The sequence below is a fragment of the Pimephales promelas genome, chromosome 6 (assembly GCF_988280905.1).
Source record: "Pimephales promelas chromosome 6, fPimPro1.hap1.1, whole genome shotgun sequence".
Classification (NCBI taxonomy): Eukaryota; Metazoa; Chordata; class Actinopteri; order Cypriniformes; family Leuciscidae; genus Pimephales; species Pimephales promelas.
Genome location: NC_142774.1, coordinates 18,758,948 through 18,786,867, shown reverse-complemented (window position 1 = coordinate 18,786,867; position 27,920 = coordinate 18,758,948). Strand labels below are relative to the sequence as shown.

General features: G+C 35.4%; 1 protein-coding gene across 2 annotated transcripts; it reads left to right on the top strand.

The window, feature by feature from the left end:
- Positions 1 to 1,762: 1,762 nt before the first annotated feature.
- Positions 1,763 to 27,523, top strand: itga6b (integrin, alpha 6b). 2 transcript variants are annotated; one of them, XM_039657404.2, is made up of 26 exons: positions 1,763 to 2,134; positions 14,102 to 14,229; positions 14,318 to 14,397; positions 15,677 to 15,938; positions 16,281 to 16,412; positions 17,270 to 17,483; positions 17,951 to 18,144; positions 18,428 to 18,516; positions 18,607 to 18,734; positions 18,933 to 19,022; positions 19,616 to 19,677; positions 20,550 to 20,713; positions 21,089 to 21,235; positions 21,815 to 21,930; positions 22,145 to 22,298; positions 22,386 to 22,469; positions 22,570 to 22,649; positions 22,756 to 22,833; positions 22,931 to 23,033; positions 23,172 to 23,345; positions 23,460 to 23,558; positions 24,027 to 24,137; positions 25,298 to 25,396; positions 25,508 to 25,633; positions 25,776 to 25,875; positions 26,422 to 26,561. In XM_039657404.2, the coding sequence occupies exons 1-25, from the start codon at positions 1,962 to 1,964 to the stop codon at positions 25,836 to 25,838; spliced, it is 3,150 nt and encodes a 1,049-aa protein (XP_039513338.2). In that variant the 5' UTR covers positions 1,763 to 1,961; the 3' UTR covers positions 25,839 to 25,875; positions 26,422 to 26,561. The 2 variants fall into 2 exon arrangements, with proteins under 2 accessions (XP_039513338.2, XP_039513337.2); XM_039657403.2 differs by lacking the exon at positions 25,776 to 25,875 and having other exon boundaries at positions 26,422 to 27,523.
- Positions 27,524 to 27,920: the final 397 nt, after the last annotated feature.

Below are 27,920 nucleotides of genomic sequence, written 5' to 3'. Positions count from 1 at the left end.
TGTTTTTTTTTTCTTTTTGACCTTAATAAAAATAATTTAATGATACTTGTTTTTCAAGAAAGCATTTGTTCTTTCAATAATCTGTACACTCCATGCCACTTACGCATGCCAAAAAAAGAAAAATATCTGTTGATACCTCTACTTCATTGAATGCAACTTTAAAAATGTTAAACATTTTATTGACCAGATCTGCACGAGCTGTTGGCAAAATACAAACCATAGGTAAAAAACAAACATTTTCTAAATATTTGTGTTCCATAGAGGGACAAAAGCATACAGATAAATGATGACAGAAATTTTGGGTGACATTTTCATTTGTGTGTGAACATCCTGAATTAACATCCTTTAAATTACTATTTACTAGTCTATACTAATAATCAGAGGGGATGATTAATGACTATTTCAAGCCAATAATGTTCTTATATATATATATATATTACATTTCTGCATTTTTTTCCTGTGAGAGGAAAGATCTTCATACGGCCATTCTCAATGAAGTTCATGTGACTGTTTCTTTTTCTCCAAGTTAATTAAATTAAACCTCCTGTTTATTCTGTAAGTATAATGCATCTGAAGTGCTATTTATAAAACTCTGGAGGGTTTATTTCAGTATTTTGGTGACCCTTTTTATGAATCGATACTCTGATTATTATGTATGATACTATATTCAATGACAATATCAACAGGTCAATAAATGAGTGACAAGTATTTGTTTCTATTTCAAATGTCACTTTTTTTATTATAGGCAATTTAACCTTTGTCTTCCTTTTGTTTGCGGCGTCCCCCACCCCCACATCCCCAATCCTCTTGGTAGCATTAAACAAGCTCAGTTTTATTAGAATGCTTGTTTCAATGCCCCAATTGTCTAAAAACAGATTTGGGACAGTATACTAAGGCTTTTAGCCAGGTTCAACCACACATTGTGTAAAACACAGGGGGTCTTACAAACCAGAGATTAGAGGCTGTGAGGTCTGTGTTCATTTGCACATCTGAGAATTCATGCTCACAACCACAGACAAAGAGATAAACAGAGATAAAGAGGTAATGCTTGTGTGGTTGTTCGGTGCAAACTGCAATAACCCCCTGATGTAGATAAGCAAATTTTAATTTGTAATAGGCTATTGCTGTAGGGGAGAACGGAAAGTGCTTTAACACAATTAAGGCTGAAATGTAAAACCAACCAATTAATGAGTTACATGAGTGAAATCACTATCATATGTCAATTCTGTACAAACTGGATGTCTTATAATAATGTTTATTACTTAATTTGCAATCTTGGCTGTTGGATGTTTGCAAATAACAGAGATGGCCATTCTAAATCAGCAAGTATTTGTTTAATTTTTTATATCATTTAAGTGTAGGCCCTGCATTTAATTACAACTTAGGCTAATATTGTTTTATTTTTATTAAATAAAGTAGGCTACATTTGAAAAGTAAAGTAAATAAAGTAAAGATGCTTTCTGCCATGCTGTCTGTACCTTATATAGTCTACATAGAAGCAAAACTTAGGGCTTATACAGCTACATTCCATAATATAAGGATACAAGAATATGGTAAACACATTAGAAAAACAACACACAGACTTTTAAATGTGCAACAACCCTATTAGTTGCTCCCCAGAATGCAATGTTTTTGGTGTAGAAAGCTCTCATTCATACTATTTACTCACCAGACTCATCATGAGTTGTGTGAAATGAATGACACTCGAAGGAAATCGTTGCTATGACGATATATCTAATATCATACGCTCGAATAACCAAAAGTATGCTGCATAATGAGGAAAAACGAAGCCCGGAGCTGTACTGGCAGGTAGAGGCACGGCTGAGGGTGGAGACGGGTGGAGGACGAGGAGGGACGTAAGAGAGATTCCTCCCTTATAGGCATCCACAAACCTTGAGGAAACGGGCTGCAAGTCTCAACTCTCTAGCAAGAACCCGACACGAACGGAACTCAACATTACTATGGGATCCTATAGGACTTTAACCTTACCGCTTCTCAGTTTTTTGGGATGGACGCTGATATCTGCCTTCAACCTGGACACAACTAATGTTATCAGGAAAACGGGAGATGCCAACAGCTTGTTCGGTTTCTCCCTGGCAATGCACCGACAACTCAGACCATCTGATAAAAGAATGTAAGCATTTATTTTATCCTCTTTGGAGTCCAGTCATCGTGGCTTTCTTAGGGAGTTATTTCACATTAGCAGCAAGTTGAATCCTGGTATATTTTGTTTGTTGAACATTTCTGTAATTTCAACTATGTGGCTGGTATAATATGCATGGACCATTCCACATCCACCCCTAACCACCGTTACGGTAGCCAAGACACGCGCCCCCATTGCACCAGTTCAAGTAGGCTGTTATGGATTATCCTTAAAGAATGAAATCGAACATGGAAACGTTTTAAACCCGCATTATTTAGGCCAGATATGTTTTCACATTGGTGAACACAAAATAAGACGTTTTGAATGATGTATTTGCATGCAAAACAATGTAGGGCTAAAATGGCCAAATCTTAAAAAGTCGCAAAATCACTGAATGGTAGGCTACCATAAAGTAGACGTCTTGGATTTTCTGAAAGCCATACGATAGTAAATGTATAAATAAATAAATATAAATAAAAGACTTAGTAGCGAATGAATCACACATGAGTCTGATGTTTTAAATGAATCTGTAGATCCAGGGTCGGAATGATTTGAATCGAATGTGTCTGTCTCACTAAGATGAAGATTATAATTACTTACATTTGAGTTTATTTAAACAAAGCTATATGACAGTGAATATAGCAACAACAAAAAAAAGAAAGAAATGTGCCAGTCATTTATGTATAAAAATTTGGAACAACATGAAGCATAGTGAAAAATAAAGAATTTGATTTGGGACTTTTGTATTGCATAGCAGTGCACTAAATGATATTTTAGAATAAAAGGTCCATGAGCAGTAGTGGAGCCAGGATATATTCATAGGGGTGGCCAGGCAGGTGCACATAAATCTGAATTATTTTAATATAATAATTAGTTTAAATAATGTATTGGACTGTTCCTACACAACTGAATACAGTTCATTTGTATTCAATTGTAATTGAGAGAGTAGTGAACTAGGAATCATGGAATACTGAGTGAATTTGATTTTTTTTTTTTTTAATTATTAGTACACTCTAAAAAATGCTGGGTTGTTTTAACCCAATTTTGGGTCAAATATGGACAAACCCAAAATGCTGGGTTAAAAATGTAATGTAAAAATTTAACCCAACGGCTGGGTTAGTCCATATTTGACCCAAAGTTGGGTTAAAACAACCCAGCATTTTTTAGAGTGTAGCTACTTACCACCTCCAGGATATTAATAAAGGGGACACGCACTATAGCTAAAGTTTTTTAGTAAACTTGCTTAGTTTGCCTGGCTCTGGTTCTCAAAAACCCCTTGTCTGTTGCACCTTCATGGGTGAGACATGCAGATTATACCTACTGTAGTTCAAAGATGATTTAACCTTCATTGAATTTTATAATCAATTAACTCTTCAACTTTCTATAGTAGTTGTCAAAATAAAGAATCTAAACTGTTCTATCATACCAAATTAAAAAGGGGGGAAACATCTCTTTTGAATCCCTATGTGCAAGAATGTGAACAAGGCGGAAGTCAACATGCAGATAAATTGCAGAATGTAAAATTAGTTATTTTATGTATTTAAATTATCCATTTAATTTGTCCTTTACAAATTGATGAAAAAATTACTGTATCTTCTAGTACAAATGCACAGTGCTCACATTTATTTGTAAATAAAAAAAAAAACATTGCCTATCAGTTTGTGCCTTATAAACATGGCATAATATTTTAGTCTAGACATAATTTGCATGCATATATGCATATATGACAAATACATACATGCATGCAGTTCACCTTTTTGATTATTTCAATTAGTTAATTGACGACAGAACCACGGCTACAGCACTTCACATTTGCGCGTGATGTGCAAGTGGGCCTTCAGTATGTTTGACAGGACAATAAAAAGTTAGTTTTACTGACATTTGTTGACCTTGCAACATCTTATCTTACAGCAGATAGCCAACTGATTCAGGATTAGCACTTTTCCCCGCATCTGACAGAAGTATCACAAGCTTTCACACAGACCTTTCAAAATAAAAGTAGAATCCGAAAAAAAGAGAATTACATTGTTGTTTCTTTGACTGGACATGTGACTCACTCAAAGCGGTCTTGCAACCCACCAGTTGAGGAACATCTATATTTACTACGCTCTAATATCACTGCTGAGAAGCTTATTCGGCACCTGTACCTTTCTGCACTTGGACGAGGTTAAGTTGGAGTGTGCGCATGAAAAGCCTCACATTTTTTGTGGTCTTAAGATACGGTTCTGCTTTAAAAACGCAATTCTTGTAAAATATTAAAAAATTAAATTAAAAAGAGAGGTAGACAGAAACAGCACTTGTGATAGGGGCCACCCCCTGGCTCCGCCGCTACGACAGCTCCTGAAAAAAGCCACAACAACTCAGAGGTTTATGTAATTTCAGGGCATAACTTTAACCACCCAACAGTGTGCTCATTACTTGGAAATAGTGTGCATATTCAGCTTCATTGGGGTCATTAGAGATGTCCAGTCTCCTTCTTTCTCACTGTTGAGATGTCTGGTCCCCCTCATTCTTTAATTTTCAACTTCTTTGACCTCAAGCACTGCAGGGATTGGATTGGATGTGGGATCCTTAGCACTTAAGGTTATTTGAGAAACAGAGACTTTAGACAGTGTTTCTAGAACATATTGTATTGAATTTTCAGTCATGACAGTTTTGTGGTTTACTTAAAAAACACACTGTGTTGCCTTGGCAGCACCAGACACGCATTGTAAGTTTCAAGCCTAACACGCAAGTGAAAGAATGTGGGCAGAAGCCTGTAACTCATTCCTGAAACTCACTACTGCCATCAACCCTGGCATTACAGAAGAGAGACTGCCAGTATTGACCTCATGTTTATCCAGCAGCAGAGTCCACCAGTTATGCAAGTGACTGATTATGAGCTTAGAACATTGATGTGTGAGATGTACATTACATTTAGATCTTATTTAACACATGCTTTTATCCAAAGCAGCAAATGAGGAACACCACAATCTGTTTATCATTCAAAAGCCAACAGTTCTCAAAGTACTGCAATATCAAGTTGACGAGTAAGCAAGACTACCACATAAACAAAACTGTAGAAAAGTAGAAAACATGTGAAAACTATATAGAAAGTACATTATAGTTGAGGTTATATTTCAATTCAGACATCATTATGGTTAGCAGAAAGCAATTAGACAAAGTAAGACAAACTGGAGTTTATTAGCAAATCATCACTCATTTTGGAACCTCTTTCAGCTGAATTATGCAATTTTTTTTAATGGATTTATGTTGTATTTCAAATATTTCAAACCACACCCAGTGTATAAAAGTCACATTTAGTTTTTTTGTGTGTGCTCTGACTCATATCCTTCAGTGTGTATCTCATGCATGGGCTTGGCAGACTGGCTGGCTGTGTTAGAACACAACAACTCTGCTTGTTAGTAACACATGGCCTACAGGTGTGTGTATGTGTGAAGGTGATTCACATTACTGCAGGCCAAGGCAGGGCAAGGCAGGGCAGGGCGTGTGTTGGGGGCATTTATGTAGCATTCCTTGGCTTGCCATATAGCTGTCATGATGGAGCTGCTGTCTTGGTAATGTAGGCAGTGTGTGTGTGTGTGTCTGGCACGTTAGCTCTTTTGCTCATGTGAAAAAATAGTTGGGAATGAGGAGCATACCTGTAAAGTGATTCCATTTCTCCTTCTGTGTGTGCTCATTACAACAACACATAATAGCAAGGCACTTTTTTGGACTGTTTAAATACATCTAAAGAGTTAAACAAATAATGTTGAAGTGATAGTCAATAGAAAATTAAAATTCTGTTATTTTGTTCTTATTCACTTACTCTCCTGTTGTTCAAACCCATTTAGCTTTTATTATTGTGTGGAACACAAAATGAAGCTGCAAAGGAAGTATATTTGAACTACATGATTGTACAGAAATTTCATTTTTGAAAACACAAATGCAGAAAAAGAAAAAAGACAACTTGATGTCTTTTATTTATTTATTTTTTATTTTACATATCCCTTAAACCAATATCCCTATCTAAAATACTATTTCTCTCTGCTATTATTATTATTTCTCAATGCTCAGTTTTTTCACTGATGCCTCAGTTGTCAAAGGTGTGGAATATTAACTTGTACAAGTAGTTGTAGTCAAAACACCATTAGGGATGTATTGTAATGAGTGCCCTGAGGTCTCATTTTATTTTCTGTGTTACTTTGTGAAATGATTCTATTGTAACAGAGAATATGTAAAACCACTGGGAAACACTGCACCAAGTGTGCCCAGACTTTAACAGAACTTGGCATGAAGTACGTTTAAGATCTAAGCTCTCTCTGAACCTGAGCCCTGATCTTGGCACTAGTAAATGATTGGTTTTGACTTGCCAGTACTCCACTGAAGCAGTCTGGGCTGGTGGTGCTTTCACAATAAGAGTTGTTTTGTAAGACAAGTACAGCAGTTTCTGTCTTTTTTTTTTTTTTTTTGGTAAGATTTCCACCAATTTTACTCATTCATTCAATGAATAAAATGTATCCGGGACAACTGAGTGAAGGATCGCTTACTCACCTGCGTGTCAACCACTGTGCAAAAAGAACAGTTTTAAACTTTACAGGTTTGTGCAGCAATGAAAATGAATCAACACCAAATTGACCAAATGAATGCCCATACATATAAAATTTATGCACAATACATCTCAGAAAATGCAGTGACAGATTATCTGAAGCAAGCACATCCAGAGTTCATCTAATGCAAGTATTATGCAACTAAATAAAATAACAATGAGCGTTCAATCTGAAAACCAGTAACACTCTGGTTTTCAAAGAAAAAATCACTTAATGTTGGAATTTGAGATCCTGCTTTTGAAATCCGATCAAAAGTGGTCACGGGAGACATGTTTGAAGATGCATGTCCTGGTGTAAGCAGAACCCGAGTCTCTGTGGGGGCAGGGGCCTATTTGTCTTTATCAACTGTCACAGTTGACTTTGATCTGTAACATATTTTTTTAAAGTTTCTTTGGGTATCTATAGTGTTTCCTCGACACGTGTGAGAACAACAATAATCCAACTTTTTTATCTGATTTGGCTGGATTATGGTGGAATAATGTAGCAGGCAAAACACATTTCGTTTTATATACAATAATATGTTGGCCCATATCCCAGAGTGCAGTGGGTCCATTTGGCATGGAAATGGGCTACCTCTTCCTCTTCCTGCGATTCTCTTAGCTTCCTGTGCAGTAGGCATTAAGCTTTGGCTGAATTTGTACGTCAGTAAAAACAGGCAGCTATTGGTCTTATACATCACTCTATTGCAAGAATAGTCTCTCGAGTATTATTATCCCACTGTAGTTTGTCCACAGGATGGATTATGCCAGCCACACTGTCATGCTAGATCCACACCTCTCTGAGAAACTTAAACATTGCTCCCCACTACAGTGTGCTCATGGGAAATTGGGGATGCAGGTAGACATTTGATGTGTCATGTCCCGAAACCATTCCCACTCTCTCTCCCTTTCTCCCTCTCTTCCTCTCTCTCCCTCTCCCCCCTTCTCCCTTTTATTTTATTTTCTGAATACATTATTTCCTTGATCACCTTTAAAAGTATAGTTCACCCCAAAATAAAAGCATTCACCATTTACACACCCCAATAAATTTGTTTCTTTATCAAGGACTTTTAAGTTGCTCATCTTTGTTTCCTGTGTTCTGTTTGATCGTTAATTGCTATGTCAATTCATTAATTATCACACACCTGTTGGCCATTCAGTTCTTTTTCTCTTGTGTTGCAGTTCAGTTGTTGGTTATCGTTTGTGTTTAATGCTACGCATGTGGTTTATTGTCATTTAAATGATTTTGGTTTTAGAACTGGTGACTCATCTTCATTTTTGGAAGTTTACATGACACATATCTTTACTTTTTGAAAAACAAATATTTTTAATATATTTGAGAGATTTCTGCTTTGAAAGTCCATTCACCAAAATGTTTAAGCCTCAAAAAATTCACAAGGATCGAAAAAGTAATTATCTGAATTTAGTGGTTTAATCCAAGTCTTTTGAAGAAACAAATTGCTCATAGAGTATGATGAACAGATTAGGCTATTATTCACAAAGAGCACATCAGATATGGCCAACGGCAACTCAGTTATAATCGTTTGATGCATGAGAACAAACCTCTTTTCTTGTGCAAGCAAGAAGCAAGTTTGAGCTTTTGACTACCATATTTAATGGGCTTTATGTATATTAACCTGCGGTTTACAGCATCTGTAACATTCCAGGCGCTATGATAAGGGGGCCACTAAGACTTGCCTCCCCCCCCCCCCTTTTTTTTTCTCAGGCCCTGTGAATGTTAGTGATGGCTCTGGCTCTACCCAACACCATATTTTGCAAATATCTATTCCTAGACTTAGGTAGTCTAGTCATTAATTTATCATTGCCTTAAGGGAGTCAGAAAACCTTGCTATCCAGCAACATCTATGTTGTGCACTGTAGGTCAGGTTATATCAGTTTGTACTCTGTATCTTCAAGCCTCGAGTCTTTGAAATGTTTGAAGCACATCTGGAGCTGTAATTCAGCTGCTGTCAGTTCGCAATGTGAACCATGACACTCCAAACCTCCTCAGCAGAACCAGCTCTTGCACCATAGCAGTGGTCTCCTATGTAGATTCTTTAAAACGTCAATGCTTAACATTCCAGACAAAATTATGATAGCGTATCTTTATTAATTGGCCTAGTACACTATATGACCATGATTTACTGCTTCTCAAGTAAAAACAAAATGCTTTTAGCCAACAGTGAGTAAACAAGTGTTGGTTAAGAGATGTGACAAAACATTCAGATAAAGTTTTGAATTAAAGACTAATGCAGTGTTTTGGAATTTTGTAGCACTTTATAATAATGAATAATCATGTACTAATACCTGAATTAATAATTACTTTACTATGAACTAATGATGAGTTAAGAAAGACATGTACTAATGAGGAACTAACCTTATGACATGAGTCTTATGAATTCCTTCCTGTTTAATGTATTAATGTATTAATTAACATTTCGCAGTAAACTAAATCACTTGCTCTAGAAAATGGACACATTTTGTGGCCCAAAAGAAGAGCAAGAACCCTAACTGACTAACATCTGACTGCATTATGATATAAAGACAGTAAACCAATAAATAACCATGTGTGCTGTGCTTGAAAATTGAATCTCTTAATGAATCACTTAAAACTGATTGAGATTAAATTGTTAATGGTGAATGCATCATTGTGTGTTCAGTGAGTAGGCCTAAGGTTAAATGTAAACATTGCAAGACATCTTGTGTCATTCACTGATGTTTGTTGGTGTGAAATTTATGAACAATTTTACATTGTGCCCTTTTAGTACAGCTTTCTTCTGATTGAGAACATGTTTGATTTAGTTTACCCAGAAATATTAATTAATGCATTAATTAACAAGCATGTACTAACATGTACTTAAGATAGTATATTCGTGCAGGAATTCATATGACTCATGTCATAGTTAAGGTTAGTTCCTCATAAGTACATGTCTTAACTCATCATTAGTTCATAGTAAGTAATTCAGGTATTAGTACATGTACAATTACAGTAAAGTGTTACCCGGAATTTGGATATAATTTTGAATTGTGTCTAAAAGACGTGTCAAAAGAAGTTGCAATGTTTAAAGATGTCTGTCAAGTGTATGTTTACTGATATCAGACATTTCCCGTACACTTGCCACATCATTGCCGAATTTGTAAATGGTAACAGAAAAAATGGGCATCAAACGACTAAAGATCACACCAGACAAGTTGTTCCGAACACAACAAACTCACACAGGAACATGTGCCTTGTTGCTTTGAGACACAGAGGAAAACAACATATGCTCTAATAAATGCAAAATGTGTTTTAAATCATCCAACTGGATGGATTCCTAAAGCAAAAAATTCTGTGTCCAGCATACACAACATGACTTTCTGCTAAATCTGTCAACTCCAACTGCCCAATATCTGGAGTCTGGATAGCTAGATAATAAACTAGACAATTCATCCAGGCTCTAAACTGTAGCAATAATCTAGGCAAGAGTTGTTTAGTGCATTCCAGCCTTAAGTTGTTTGCATTTCAGAAATTATTTGTTTCTACTACAAAGTTCATAAATGCCAAAATGAATCTTAGTGTGGCTTTGTTGGTATTGACAGCAAAATGCACATCTATTCTCTTGTGTAATCTTGTCTTGAGGTTGCTACTGTTAGCAACCATTTTGGTTTTTACATGATGTCACAGTCAAATTGGAGCTTTCACAAAATTATGTAAGCACAAGTTGGAAACTAAAATTATGAAAAGTCTGACATGGCACACTTAAAAGCACCATTTTTATAATGATATTATCCATATTGGATAATGTCTATATGACTGTATTGTAAGTTCACCAGCTTTTAGCCTATAAACCATTTGTGAACTGATTGAAATAATCAATTTGGTTAAACATCCCAACGCATTTGTGGCTAGTGCTGCAAGAGTAAAAAAAAAAAGGTATTTTGCTAAATACTTTACAAGATCTATTTTTTTTCATTTGCTAAACCTGCAGTTTTTTCTTTCCTATTGAAACTAAATGAAATGCGTAAGAAGTCAAGACCATTCGCTCTCTTAGAATGAGTAATTGCTTAATTGTTTCTTTCTCATTATGTTGAGAGCCTGACATATTTAACAGTTGAGACATAATTCTCTGTGTCTGTGTCATGATTGAATGCCAGTGTCGGACTCTGGCCTCAGGACACATGAAGCTCTTTCTCTGAATAAGCTCTCAGTAAATAGGATACTTGTCCTCTCTGTTCTCCCCTCCCCCACCTGCACATCTCTCTTGCCTTCTATCGCTTTACCATCTCACTTTCTAAATCTTGTGCTGTTTTTAAGTTTTTTAAATAAAAATGTATAGTATTTAAGTATAGTTCTTGTGTAAAGTATAGTTCTTGTGTAATGTTCTCTTTAATTTATTAATTGTTTATTCTACCTTGGAATTTTGAGCTTGTTTGCGTATATGCAGAACCATCTCAAAAAGGTGAGGTATATATCCTTTTTGTTAATGTTGTACGATTGGATACATCCCCCTGAGGAGTGATTAATGGAGACACGTTACATTACCCACAACCACACACTATCTGCCTTTCATGTTGTTTCAACTCATTGAGGAACATGTGCCTTGTTGCTTTGAGACACATGACTGATGAAAACAATATATACTGTAAAATATGCAAAACGTTATCCTCTCCAACTGGATAGATTAGGATTTATGAAGCTAAAAAGACTGTTCCCACTGCCCAGCATACACTACATGATTTTCTGCTGCATCTGTCAACTCAAACTGCCCAATATCTGGAGACTGGCTATCTAACTAGAGTTGATTCCTCCAGACTGTAAATTGTGGCACAAATCTAGGCAAGAGTTGTATTGTGCATTCCAGTTTAAAGTTGTTTGTGTTTCAGAATTGTTTTGGGTTTGCAGAATGGAATGATGCTGTTTAGGAGTTGACTGTGATCCATATTAGCTTGGATGCCAGCCCGAACTCCGCCCACAACATTTTTTGGTCTGGAATATTAGTATGACGAAGTCAGGCTACCAGATTATAGCAATTTCCTGAAACATGTAGGCCCATTTAGATGGGATGTGGGTTCAATAACAAAGCTTTTAATATATGGATTTTGTGTGCAGTCATTTTGGGAAATGTTGCAACTACAGAGTATATCTCATGAGAAAATTTGATTTCTTCGAAAATGTATGAGTTTTAGAAAAAAAAAAAGTAAGCATGAAGGTCCGCACCTAAAAAGAACCCTCTGTGAGGCGTAAGCAGATCATACATTCACTACCAATTTGGCAAAAACATAAAATAATTATGATTTGCCATGCCAGTGTGTGTGTGTGTGTGTGTGTGTGTGTGTGTGTGTTTGTTTGCCACGGTCTTGAACTCTTATTTTAATATTCTGTTCTGTTTCCTTTAGTTCACGTTTTCCTCCTCTGTTTAGTTTCGGTTTCCGATCATGTAGTTTCTGTGGTTATTTATTATCATCAGATTATCTCTACACATATCTCTACATTACAGTGTGTTTTTATGTGTGTTATTATATTATATATTTTTCATGAATGTTTTGTAAGTCATATCTTTTGTTGATTTCTCTTATCATGTTAAATGACACTAGAATGTTCTTTGTTCTTTGTAGTGATTTTGGATGTTTAATGTGGATCATTTCAGCCTGTGCATTGCATTAGATTTAATGTAATCATGAGCATTTTCATCAGATATAGCAATCTATGCTCTTGAGAGTGGAATGAATGGCAGGTATTCACTGGCTATTTTTGCCCAACACAGAAAAGTTTGTGTTGCCCTTTCAGAAAAACAGTGCTCTCTCTGTCTGTTTGGAAAATGTGACTCTAAAGCTATTCTCTTTTTGTGATCCAGACACAGAGTCTTGGTCTAGTACGCTTGTTAAATCGTAGGCACAGAAGGAATTGGATGGGATTGATGTAATTGTCAGTAGATCTAGGCATGAAATACACTTCTGAAAATGGGGGAAATTCCAAACCCTTAAATGCCTTGTGTGTGTCTGTGTGTGTGTGTGTGTGTGTGTGTGTGTGTGTGTGTGTGTGTGTGTGTGTTTGGAGGGGGCATGTTCAGGCCTTGGAACATGCAAACACATGTTCAATTGGTCAAAATTCAGTTAACCAACAGCAAAAAATATGCCTTTGCTTGTCTGATTACTAAAATAATAAATGAAAGTCGACTTCACAAATTTGAAATTGACTGCACTTGCACTTACTTCCCAAATGAAATTAAGATATGATCACAAACCCAATTTTTGTCATTGTCATCTGTGTGTGAACTGGTGTTTCAACACTCTAAAGGAAAGTATGTTTTTAGAGTCGTGTAAATTCTCATAAAATGTGCATTAATTTATACACGAAAGGCAGTACCCTTAAGGAACATATGAAGAGTTCAGATGCAAAAGCCTCTAAGTGCCATTTGAAATTTTCTTCTAGAATGATCATTTTTATCAAGCTTGTATATTTAAGTTCAGTGATTTCAATTCAATGGCACTGATAATTACCTATTAATTGTTATTTAAGTGAAATTACTGAACTTAAATATACAAGTTTGATAAAAAACATCATTAAAGAAGAAAATTTCAAATGGCATTTAGAGGCTTTTGCATCTGAACTCTTCATATTTTTATCGTATTATACATTAAGGTTACATATTACTAAAGGCACCAAATATCTACCTTTTACTTCTCAAGGTAAACTAATGTACGGTATGCATCTGCAAAAGATAAAACAGTGTATGCATATGTAAAGTTCCTGGACATGGATTTTGGTGAGGGAATTGTGTCTTTCTTTCAGTCAGACCCTTTTTGTCTATGTCCACTACGAGAACTTGTGTAGCTAAAATCTGTGATGTGTTGGGATGAATGTTATCGCTGAACCAGTCAATCCAAAGAAAAGAAAAGAGCCTTTCACTCTCATAAATGAGGTGAAACCAGAGATACAGCAATTGAGTGGTGGATACCTTGGCTTTCTGTGGCCTACATTTCTTTTATTCAGAAGAGAAATAATCTACTCTTGAGATTTTCAGTAGAAAGAATAGAATGAGTGCCCTCTCTAATAAACCGTATGCATGTGTTTTTTTTCAGTGTGGGCTGTTGAATCTGCATTGTTTCTAGTGAGGAACCTACTGAAAACCCATGTGTGGGGAACTAAAAAATAATGATGCCATGAAGCCACTTACTTTTTCAAAATCAACAAGCTCAAATATTGCTCCAGACGTTCAATTGTTGACAGACAGTTGAAAAGAGGAAATTCGTATCAGATTCATCATTATATGATCACCAATTTTACAACCGTATTGCTCATGTTTCAACAACAACAAAAAAAAATGTTTTACTTCTTGACAAGCTTTTTTAAAACTCTAATTCACAATATTGCAAATCCATGAATAAATTTCTATTTTGTTGGTTTACAGGTTGCTGGTTGGTGCCCCAAGAGCTAAAGCATTGCCCAAGCAAATGTCAAAAATTACGGGAGGGATGTACAACTGTGACATAACTTCTCCCAGTCAGTCATGCCAACGAGTAGTGTTTGACAATGAAGGTAAACACAAACACATGAAAACATGACACATTATACGTTATAATGAGTTTGTGTGTGTTTAATTGAGGTATTTTTATTGTGAATGTAGAAAACTTGAATACCGAAAATAAGCAAAACCAGTGGATGGGAGTTACTCTACAGAGCCAGGGACCTGGAGGAAAGATATTGGTAAGAGAGAGAGTGTGTGTGTTTAAATTAGGGACGCAACAATATTAAAACTCTGACCAATACCTGTAAGCTGTAAGCCAATAATTATTTTCATGTGATGGCTGATAACTGGTAAATGCAGATATTTGGATTCATATTAAGATAAAATCGATCATGTTATATGCTACAAGTCAATTTAGGAATTACAATTTACAGTATAAAAATGGATATTCATTTTAAGATTAGCTAAAGATGATATTGCTAAGCGTAAAAAAATAGAGGAAATGAGCAAGCCAATCATTGATATGGTACCGATATATTGTGCATCCCATAATTTTAATGTAAATTACTGTACAAGAGCTAGTTGTCATGTCTGTATAGAGATAGTTTACCCAAAAATAAAAAATCTGTCATGATCTATTCATCCTCATGTCACTAAAAACAAATGCAATTATGGTCCAAAGTGTTTAGTGTTTATCACAACAAGGCCTCTTCAGTTTTGTGTGAGGAACAAGCCAAAACATACAGTAAATTTATGTATATTTAATTCATGTATTCCACCCTTGCTTCTAAAATTCTATTCAAATATTTTACATGTCCAAATCAACAACAAGAGAAGTGTGTACAGTTTTTCCTTTCATAATTAAGTGCGTTCCTGTTAAATCAAAATTTCCCCTTTTAAAGACTTGAATAAGGTGCACTACTTTGTATGGACTTGAATGAATACATTTATCCTTTTATCACATTAAATTGATCGAAAGTGGCAGTAAAGACATTTAGATTGTTACAAAATATATTTAAAACTTTTAACAAATTTGAACAAAGTACATTTTAAAATACATTAAAGCAGAATAGTCGTTTTAAATAGTGACAATTTTTGATCAAATACACTGTAAAAAGTGATCAGTTGACTTAACTTAAAAAAGTGAGGTAAATAAATTCGTAAGTAAATAAACGTCATACATAAATGAAAAAATTAAGTTATGTCGAATTGTCAAGTTCACACAACTTAATTATTTCAATTATGCATGAAATTTATTACTTAAAAATGTTTCTTTTGTAAAGAGTAAAGTAAAGTAAAATGTAAAGAGTTTCTTCACTTTTTTAAGTTCAGTCAACTGATCACTTTTTACAGTGTATAAGGAGCCTCGGTGAGCACAAGAGACTTGTCAAAATTACCGACACCAAACCCAAATATATTTTTGTAACAGTGCGAAGAAATGTGTTTATTGATTATTTAGTTTAGTTAATTAGGTTATTCATTTCACTGATTTAATATGAACTCACCGTCTCTCTCCAGGTCTGTGCGCATCGCTACCAGCGACGCTTATTTGTGAACACAAATCAGGAGCTACGTGACGTGACAGGTCGTTGCTACGTATTAAGTGAGGACCTGACGATTAATGATGCCTCAGATGAAGATGGAGGGGACTGGATGTTTTGTAACGGGAGAAACAGAGGACACGAGCGGTTTGGTTCATGCCAGCAGGGTCTGTCTGCTACATTCACAAAGGACTATCACTATCTGGTGTTTGGAGCACCGGGTGCTTACAACTGGAAAGGTATTGGAGGATTAACGCGCTTGTATTTACTGCATGTATTGACGTGTAGGTGAGATCTTCATGGGACAGTCACCGTTTCATGGTGAATCTTATTATTTTTGGCATATTCAATATTCAGTGAAAATCATTTGTTAAGGTTAGATCTATTACAATGGCCAATGCCAAACTAAAAGCATAATTCCCCACATTCGTGGCATCAGATTTGATTTGTCCGTTCATTGCATCTGACGTATTGTATTTGATCCCCCACTGTTTAAACTTTTGACATCTTTGCTCCATCTCTTCACTCATTCACTCTTTTCCTTGCCTTGTTCACTCACTCCTCCACTGCATGGATAACAGGAGTGGTGCGGATGGAACAGAAGAACAGCTCTCTGTGGGATGAAAATATTTTTGATGACGGCCCATATGAAGTTGGAGACGAAACCAAACTTGATCCAGATCTGGTGCCTGTCCCTGCCAACAGTTATTTAGGTGAGTCCATTCTCAAATAAAATTCCATTCACATATCCATATCCCATTCTATCTATCGACCATTTCACAAGATGTAAACAACACTGGTCCAGAAGCACTTCCTGTTTCAGTTTTTTAACACTACATAAAAGCTGGGATGAATTACAACCAACAGAACATTTAAAAATGAATCAAAAAGTTAAACAAACATCTACAGTTACAGTTACAAACTGAAACAGGAAGTGTTTCTGGACCAGTGTTGTTTACATCTTGTGAAATGGTCTATATCACCCGGTCATTAGTCCATCATGTGACTCGCTAAAGAACTCTGGTGCGATTAAGTGAATGAACTTTTTAACATGTGTGTCTGTAGGATGCAAGGCATATATATGCATTGCCTTCCTTTTGTTTGGATTTACTCCTTTTTGCTTCTATTTGTGCTTTATTGAGTAAAAATCGTGTTTGTGCTGTTCATGACTAGCATAGTAATCATCCTGATCAGTTTGTGTATCAGTCACCTCCCCTTTCAGGTGGCCAAGGAGAACATTTATGATGTGGCATCCAATAGCTATTTAGGTTTGTGGGATTCCCTGGACACCAACTTTATCAATAATTTGCGTTCATCCTGGTCATTATACTGTATATTCTATTCATTGTGTCGTTTTTGTGAACAAATATGAATGTTGTTGGTTTCTTGTTGTCATCCATATCGCATGGGCAAAATGATGGAGTGTCCTAGTCAATCAGAACCATGAATGTTTACATTCATGTTGTTTGTACATAGGTTATCATCGCATATTTCTTAATCACTGAAATAATTTTAGTATTCTTTTGCTTAACAAAACTGTAGCAAATCTTCTAATATCTATCTGTGACAGGTTTCTCTCTGGATTCTGGAAAAATGCTGACCAAGAGGGGTCAGTTGACTATAGTCGCTGGGGCTCCAAGAGCCAATCACAGTGGGGCAGTTGTGCTATTAAAGAAGGAAGAAGGCAAATCATCCATGTTGACGGCTGAGTACATACTGGAGGGAACCGGACTTGCCTCTTCCTTTGGTTATGACCTTGCAGTGCTTGACATCAATGGAGATGGGTAAGCTCTAAAATACATCATTATATTATATAATATTATATATTTCTAAAATGGTCTTTTTTCATATTTTGTGTCATACTAGTGTTACTTTAGTGAATTACATGATGTGGCCATTGCAGTGTTTTATTGCTTGTAGATCAGTGTTCATTTAGTAGTAAATGTTTAAATTATTTTTTTATTTTTATATTTTCAGTAATATTTGTATTTAGTTTGAAATTTATGCTTATTTCAGTTTTCGTTTCTAATATCTTCAATTCATTAGTATCTTAGCCTTATTTTATTTCACTTAGTTGTCAAAGCAACATTTGTAATTTTCAAGTTTTGAATCTAATCATTCTATTTTATTTGATTTCAAATTTAATTTCGATTAATACAATGAATATTTATTTTATATATTTTACATGTTTGATAGTTTAAGGTACAAATAACAACATGTATAATCTAACCTACACTGATTATTAAAACAGGTGGCAGGACATTGTAGTCGGAGCACCTCAGTACTTTATTAAAGATGGTGATATCGGTGGGGCCATCTATGTTTACCTTAATAAGGAAGGGGCTTGGGACAAGATCACCCCCAAGAGGATTGAGGGAGCTGCCAATTCCATGTTCGGTTTGACTGTGGAAAGCATGGGAGACGTGAACCTGGATGGTTATCAAGGTATGTTTCCAGGAAAGATAAATTGAGAAGAAGAGATGTACTTAAATCACTCAAATTAAACATATACATAATAAAAACATTAAACACGCATTTAAAAACATACGCTAAACATAACATTACCTACTCCAAATCCTCAAATTCTTAACATTACACTTACATGTGAATCTATATAGAATATAACATTTAAACACTTTATAGTAATGATATAGAAATGATGATAATCACAAAAGATATTTTTAATGATATAACTTGTAGGAATATAACTTGTCATTTATTTTCTTAGATGTTGCTGTTGGTGCCCCTTATGAGAGCAATGGAGCTGGAAACGTATATATATTCCATGGTTCAACTCAAGGCCTAACAAAATCCCAGGTTTAGCCATATATTCACTTTTCTTTTCTTTCAGTTGTCTTTTAACACATTCTTTCGCTTATTTGCTTAATGTATATTCAATCATTTCAGGTTCTTGAAGGAAAAGATCACAATGTGAAACTCTTTGGATACTCTCTTGCTGGGAATATGGATTTGGACAGAAATTCTTACCCAGATCTGGCTATTGGATCTCTCTCTGATTCAGTGCTTGTGTACAGGTATAATCAAATTGATAGACAACGCATAATTATTTTAAAGGAGCCTTTATTAACAATGAATTAACACTATTATATATTAATCATTTATAATATTTAACATTGGTATTATAATACAAATGATTGAATAATAGTATGAACATGCATTCTTATGTCTTCATTTTATAAAATGGCTACTAAATTTGCTATTCATTCATAAAGGGCACGGTCAGTGATCAACATTGAAAAGACTGTCACCACCACACCAAAGGAGCTAGACCTTACTAAGAAAAACTGTGGTGACAGTATATGGTGAGAGAACTATAAACAAAACAAGCAATCCTTATAAGGATAGTTCACCCAAAAATGCTAATTCTTTAATTAATTACTTGTCCTCATGTCGTTCCAAACCTGTACAACTTTTGTTCATCTTTGGAACACACATGAAGATATTTTTGATCAAATCTGAGAGCTTTCTGTCCCTCCATTGACAGCTACGCAGCTACCACTTTGGCGCTTCAAAAAAGAGATTGTAAAACTAATCCATATGAATTGAGTGGTTTAGTCCAAATTTTCTGAAGAGACACAATCACTTTATATGATGAACATATTGAATTCACATAAACATTGATCAGCGAACATAAACAAATTTGTTGCACGAGAACAGACCTCATTCTGAAGCTCAAATGTGCTGGTAGTTGTGTTGCTGTCAATGGAGAAAGCTCTCAGATTTCATCAAAAAGATCTTCATTTGTGTTCCGAAGATGAACGGAAGTCTTACAGGTTTGGAACGACACGATGTTGAGTATTTATTGCAGAATTTTCATTTTTGTGCGAACTAACCCTTTAAACATATTACCAAATGGTAAACCTTTCCTGAAGCAAAGCTTTGTTGTGTGTTCTAGCCTTGACGTGACAGCCTGTTTCATTTTTTCTGCCAACCCCAAAACCTACAATCCTAACCTGCGTAAGTACATGTTTCTCAGTAATTATTTATCCACAAACTCATCTCTATAAACCACAGTAACGGAGCCGGACAGTAACGGAGTACATTTGCTTGAGTACAGAAGTACAATTTTGAGGGATCTGTACTTTAGCCGATATCATTTTTGGGGAGTAATCAAGACTTTACTCAGGTACATTTGAGAGGGAAATATTGTACTCCACTAAATTTGTATCCATACCGTGAGTACCCGTTACTACTTCTAAAAAAAAATAATAATAATACAATTTGAAAAAATAGAAATCTCAGAAACCCTCAATTTGCTGCTTCCCTCTTAAACGTGATTGGATTGTGCAGCCGTCACTGATTGGAACAGCCTATCAGCAATCACCTTCAGCTTTCCGCCAAAGTCAACTCAATGGTCAGATTGAGAGATAAGATTGATAAGAGACGAAACCATAGATGAAGACTCAGCAGGTTCATCCCGGGAAATGTGCCAACTCATGGCCCCATCTCACCAGACTATTTAAATTTTCAGAATTTTCTGAAATTTTCTTAAATGTTAAATAAAGCATCATGGTAAAAAGATGAAAATGACTCGATTTTACTTTCAATTCTTTTCTTCTCCAAGGTATTAACATTTTTCATACAGTAAGTGTAGGACGTTTCTGTCCATAAATGTAAGCACTATAGCAGTAGTAATGCAAATACTCTTGATACTCATCTGTAGACATCTGACTGTAGTACTTTTACTTGTACTTGAGTAAAATTTAGCAAGGGGTCTCTGTACTTTTACTCAAGTAATAAAGCTGTGTACTCTGTCCGCCTCTGCTGTAAACAAATGCCAACTGTTTTGTGTTGCTTTGTATTCTGATGAACTTTTTTCTCCTCTGCAGAGGTGGCATACATTATCACGGTTGAATCTGAAAGGAAGAAACTTAATCTTCCTTCAAGAGTCATCTTCACCCAGAGCACAACCAATGAGTATGAAAGCAAAGGAGTCGTAGAGCTAAAGGGACAGGGCACACAAACCTGTGTTACGAGAGGCCTCAGACTGCAGGTACAGCAGATCAAAAGCAGCTTTACAGTATCATATTTGAAGGGTAAAATAATAACTACTGAGTGACATGTTAACGGAGCCCCGCATGTGACATGCAAGGAAAAAAAAATTATATCAAGGTAACAAATTAATAAATTGTGTGCACGATTAGCCTACTCAGTTTTTTCTTCATGTCATGTGCACATGTTGTTTAAGTAGCAATATAAAGTTGCAGTGGGCAATTGTGACAACAACTCAACAGTTTTACCATAATATAGTGAAAAGGAAGTACTGCCACCTAGTGGTAAATAAATTGGGATTGTTTTACATCCGGAGCGTCAATGTTAATGCTATTATGTTAATGGATTTAATAATGCAAGTATATTATGTTCAAAGGAAAACCTAAAAGACAAACTGAGAGGCATTCCCATTGAAGTGTCTGTGGAGATCCTGAAGCCATCCACTCGCAGGAAGAGACAGACTGCTCTCCCTAACCTGCTTCCCATCCTGGACTCCAGTCAAGGAGCCAGTACTGTCACCAATGTAACCACCATCTTCTTAACCAATAAACAATAATGAGCTTTGCGTATGTAATATACAGTATAACATACATTACCTTTTGTGGTTGGTATTATTTTTTAAAAAGGTTTTGAAAGAAGTACCTTTTGCTAAAAAGTCATTTAAAACAATTATATAATATATTTTTTAAATATATAATTTATTTCTGTCATGGTTAAGCTGATTTTTCAGCAGTCCATACTCTAGTCTTCAGTGTATCACTCCAGAAATCACTCTAATATGCTAATTTGGTGCTCAAGAAACATTTATTTTTATTCATCATAGTTGAAAATGGTTGACTTACTGTCACTTTTGATCAGTCTAATGTATCCATGTTGAATCCTGAAATTCTAAAAATAAAAAAATAAAAATCTTACTGACCCTAAACTTTTGAATGGTAGTGTATTATCAGTTAATAATCAGATTAATTACACAACCATTATTCACATCAATCACATCAGATAAATGTATTGAGTTACCTATTTTAAAAAAAAATACATTTCAATTGAACCTTTATCATTCATATCTTATTCAGTATTAATTATGAATCATACTGCCTTTCAGGTTCAATTTATCAAGGAAGGATGTGGTGCTGACCATGTATGTCAGAGTGACCTGCAACTGCAGTATACATTACACAACAGGGAACCAAACAGGGACGTCTTTCATCCATTACCTCAGTGAGTTTTGTTTGTTAGTGTACATTTGTGGCGGGTTTCAATTAAATCATTATCATGTCATATTATTATGCTATAACTGCACACTCAAGTGACATCAGTTGTGTAATTCATGAAAGCGAATGAGCAAAGAACTCTTTAAATCAAAGCAAATGGCAAAAGGAAGTGCCATGAAGAAGAATGTATCTTTAATCTCTCTGTTTCTCTTTTCTCACAGAGAAAATGGAGTACCCATTCTGTCTCTTAGCGATCAGAAGGACATTGCCCTGGAGATCAATGTGAAAAACAAGGGTGAAGATGCATATGAAGCGCAGCTGACTGCCTCGTTCCCCAAATCCCTCTCTTATTCTGCCGTTCGCACTAAATCAGGTGTAAGTCCTGCTGCCAGATATCAAACCTATTCATTGTTTGTTATTATTATGAGGAATTTGATTTGAAGTACTCCTAAATCTTTACAGGATAAACCGATCAGCTGTTTAGCCAATCAGAACGGGTCTCAAGCTGATTGTGAACTTGGAAATCCGTTCAAAAGAGATGCTGAGGTAAATATTTCAAATGATAATTGACAATATGATTGAAATAGTTGTATTTTCGGTCTGGACTTAACATTCATGAGAAAAAAAAAACAAAAAACTTTTTCAGACAACTTTTTACATAATTTTGAGTACGGGAGGAATTTCTTTGGAGACCACTGATATTGAAATTGACCTCAAACTCAAAACGTGAGTAACAACATAATACTTGATAGAATACTGGCACATTATCAAAACTAAGCCATGTCAATATTTTCATATTGATTATTTTACATTTTCTTTTCGTTAATTTCAGGACAAGTGATCAGAAGCAATTACAAGCGGTCAAAGCCAAAGCCGTTGTTAAGATCCAACTGCTGTTGTCTCTCACAGGGTTGGTTTGCAAACTGCAGTATTATTTCTCAGTTACACTTCTGATGATGATATTATCAATGTTCTGTCTTTGTAACATCATCATGTATCATCTGTAGGATAGCCAAGCCATCTCAGGTCTACTTTACTGGAGAAGTCAAAGGAGAGAGCGCCATGAAACTGGCAACTGATGTTGGCAGTCCAATTGACTATGAATTCAGGGTAACTATTTTAGATTTACATCACTGAAGGAATTTTGATTGTATGAGTATTTCTTTAATTGCATTCTAGTAATCAAACATGTGAAGATATTTAGCTGCCTGTTAAAATATGGATCCTGTTAATTATACTGACTGACAGGTTACAAACTTGGGCAAACCCCTCAAGTCATTCGGCACGGCATCTATGATTATCCAATGGCCTAAGCATAACTCCCAAGGCAAATGGCTGCTGTACCTCATGAAGATAACCTCAACCGATTTAGACAGCTTCACCTGCTCCCATCCAGATGAGGTCAACAAACTCAGTTTGAAGGTACAGTAGTCCTGATATCTTAACTACAGTCAAAATGATCTTTAGTTTTCCCTCATGTTTCATAAATACATCAGTTGCTGCTATGAAGGAATTAACTGATTATGCGTTATCTAGGAGCCATCAGTGTCACGAACTAAACGTGAAATTGGGGAAACTCCGGCAAAAGAGGGAACAGCCTCCCTTTTTACCGACAAGAGGAAATACACAGTTTTGGTAAAGTCACTCAGATATTCAGAAAGTATTCAGACCCCTTAATTTGCTATTACATTTGAAGAGTTCAGATGCAAAAGCCTCTAAATGCCATTTGAAATTTTCTTCTTTAATGATGATTTTTTATCGAACTTGTATATTTAAGTTCAATAATTTCACTTAAATAACAATTAATAGGTAATTGAAATTACTGAAAAAATTACTGAAAAATCATCATTAAAGAAGAAAATTTCAAATGGCATTTAGAGGCTTTTGCATCTGAACTCTTCATTTTGTTATGTTGCAGCATTATGCTGAATTTATTACATCAGTCTACACTAAACTTCAGTTTACACTTCAGTCTACACTTACAATGACAAAGCAAATATATATATATATACATATATTGTACTGTATGTATTTCCTTAGTGAACATTTATCATTGATAATCAGCCTCCTGTTTGTAATCCCTGGCTGGTGTTGTGTTTTTAGTCCTGTGAAGATGGGGCGGAGTGTATAACATTCAAATGTCCTCTAATTGGAATGGACAGCAATGCTGTCATTAGCCTGAGAGCTTACCTTTGGAACGCTACCTTCCTGGAGGTGAGTGTGATCTTCCATTAGAGGTGTGACCCTCTTTTTTAAATGGTTACAGTACATTTATTCAAAAACACATGGAATTCATACCTTTAATGATTTGAATGCAGATCTTCTACAATGAGCTACAGATGTTCATTTCTGAATTAAAATTCAGAATATATATTGAGTAAATATCAGGATGATACAAAAAAACATCCTTATTAAAATTAGAAACTCTATTTGGTAACACTTTACAATAAGGTCAGTATTATTTTAAAATGTTTATGTTCATTCAATCCATCCATCCATTAGCCTGGGTTTCCCCATTCTGCCGTTCTGCCGCAGTGCGATTTTATTTGCGCTGCTAGGCTGTCTGGATACCATGAAACAAATTTCCCCCTGAAATAGGGAACCAATCACAGAACAGGGAGGGAGCACAGGCGCATTTGATAGACATTCGTAGCACCCAATAATACGGCTCTGGGCATTCGTAAACCACGCCTCAAATACGAGAATATTTACATGTGGTTTAGCCAGGCTATCCATCCATACATATTATTATAAAAATATACATATTAACAAAACTGCTTTGCTGCTTATTAATATTAGAAAACAAGTGTTTAGGTCAAGGTAAAATGCCATGTGGTGAGATTAAACTTGGTTGAAAGTCTGTAAAATACTTTTTACATTGCAAACTATGTTTAAAACCCTTTTTTGAAAATCATAATCATATGAGATGCGTTCACTTGTGTGTATTCAAGATGTATTTTTGTTTTGTTTTTTCAAAATACATATCACATATGTTATATGTGAGTTATATCTCATAAATTATACCATTTTTTATTGACAATGATAAAGGTATAAAAGCAAAATGTACTTGAATAGACCATTTTGCAAGATGTAAACAACACTGGTCCAGAAGCACTTCCTGTTTCAGTTTTTTAACACTACATAAAAGCTGGGATAAAATACAACCAACAGAACATATAAAACTGAATCAAAAAGTTAAACAAACATCTTTAAGATGTTTTCTTTACGTGTTAAATAAAGAAAACAGTTACAAAATGAAACAGGAAGTGTTTCTGGACCAGTGTTGTTTAAATCTTGCTAAATGGTCTATGCTGCAAGAAAATTATATGATCATTTGTAACTATACTTTAGCTAATTTCAACTATTTCTTACAGGACTATTCAAAATTGAACTACATTGATATTATTGTCAAGGCATCACTCGATTTCAAGACCTCTGCTACAAATATCCAGCTGAAAAATGAGCCAGCCCAGGTGAGGACATTTATAGCGTTTATTCGTTCTCCTTCCATGATTTCTTCCATGTTGTATCAATTTGACTTGATATGCAGGGCTTAAAAGAAAATACAATTTGTCCTGTTACAGGTACGCGTCACTGTGTTTCCCGAACGCAAAGTAGCACAGTATGGTGGTATGCCCTGGTGGGTCATTCTGGTGGCCATTTTACTAGGCCTCCTCTTGTTGGGCCTACTGGTCTTTTTGCTTTATAAGGTAAGGTCACATGACTCATTTCACAACCTGACCCATTTAGGATTACCTAAACCTGTTTTTACCTTCACTTTTATTCAGTGTAAAACAGATTTTCATTTATATGGCATCAAGTATTTAAAACACAAACCTTTACCCCTTTTAGTGTGGTTTTTTCGGCAAAAGCGACAAAGAACCTGAAAAAGAGAGGCTGACTTCAGATGCGTAAAGTGAAACAGACAGAGAACACGAACCTCTTTCTTAGGGTAAAAGAACCCACAGATCAAGTTGAGCTGTGTGCTCAGAACTAGCATGAACGGTTGGATTAGCCAAATGCTAACCTACTGCTGCCTGTCAGTGCCAAATGTGGGGTAATGGTGGCAGTTTCCATGGCTTTCATTGCTCAGTGATAAGCAGAATGCTATGAGGAATGCAAACTAATCACGACTCGTTGTTGTTGGAAAAGGGTTTATACATGTTTGCGTTCGCTCTTACTCAGCTTCAGGTGCGTGTGACTGGCTATGACTGAATGTCTGAATCTCTAAAGCTCTTTTAAGCCTTTAGATGTGGCTTGATTCAGGAACTTGCACATTTCTCTGGCCTGCTTGGGTTATTTAACGGAGCATCTCTCTCGCTTTCAGCACATGATTCTTGCTTATGTCTTCTTCAAAACATGTAATGTGTTGTTCTGACCTCATGCTAGGCATGCTGCACACACAACATCACTATGTCTTTGTTCGTTTTCCTGTAAAAAGGATGCTGTAGAGCACTGTTAGCATGACGCTATTGTAATTGGCTGTTTTTCCGAACAGTGTGGATTTTTCAAACGCTCCAAGTATGATGACAGCGTCCCCAGTTATAACGCTGTGCGGATAAAGAGGGAAGAGAGGGACTATATGCCGGGGAAAAAGGAGATGGATCCTCCGGAGAAGAAACAATGGATGACTTCTTGGAATGAGAATGAGAGCTACTCATAGCTAAATGCTAAACTGATAGCAAACCAAAGCGATCCTTCCCAAGGCTTACTTTTGCACACACTGATCTCTTCTTACTGTTCATTTTCCATTAAAACATTAAAGGAAACATTTGAGATTTTATTCCTGGGATAGGGATTTTTAAAGATTGTTTTACAAAATAGTGTCTGGAATACGTATAGTTGACAATGATAGAAAAAAAAAATGTTTTACTTGAGTTTTGTTTTATATTGAAATTTTGCTTTCGTGTTCCACCCCATTTGCATATCTTAGTTTAAATTCACTTAAACAATGTATATACATTTAATGTATTTATTCTCAACAGATTTTTCTGTTGTACAAAGGCCAAAGATTCACCGTTTTTGCTTTTTTTATGAATGTCTTCTTGATATCCAGCTCAAACGACCTGGATGAATGTAAATATTTGTGTCTTTAGATTTTTTTCTTCTATTTGTTGCTTATTTGTTTAAACCAGTCAGGTACATATTTCATTTTCATAGGAAAGTTTTCACTGTACTTTAACTACAACTGGGACAGATTTTATTAGGACCTACTTTGTTATAATCAGATGTTTGATATAATATCAGTTGACTGCTACAACCAATTGTTAGATCAGCTTTTAAAGGATTCTTTTACTTTTTGAAGGTCATTTGAAAGTATCTTTGTTTGTGAAGTTGCTTTTATTTAAAAACTGTTGGCAAAGCAAATACTCAAATAATGAAAAGTATTAATTCTGTGTTTAATTGTAAAGTGACATTAAATTGGACAATTGTATGTATTGTTTACATTTTAGTCGCTTACAAATGTATTAGCTCACGCAATTGACACTGAAGAAATGAAATTTATTATTAGAGATTCTTTTTCATTTTCTAAATAAACATTTTTGCTGATCTTAAAATTAATGTAAAAGGTGCAAATGTTTTTAGTTAAACTTGGGGGGGGGGGGGGGGGGGGCAGTTCAATGTTTAAGGCTTTGTGTTGCTGAAAAATACGAAAGTTTGACAACATGTAGTCACCGATGATTAATGAAATATGAAGACACAAAATACATTGGGTCTGAAAGAACAAATAACTGAACAGAAGGCACACACTGGAAGAAGAAAAGGTACCAAAGCTGTCACTGGTTCCTTTTCAAAAGGAAATAAAAAAATGTACTTTAATGGTACTAAAATGTTCTCAAAGTATACAGATATATCAAGGTTGAGCTATATAAAACAGTGTCTCTGATACGTAAGGCTTGACAGGCACAGAAACTATTCTTTTTTACCTTGCAATAACAATGATTAAGTTCCTTGCTCTTAAGGTAAAACTCTAACTCTAAAATTTTGTACTTGCTA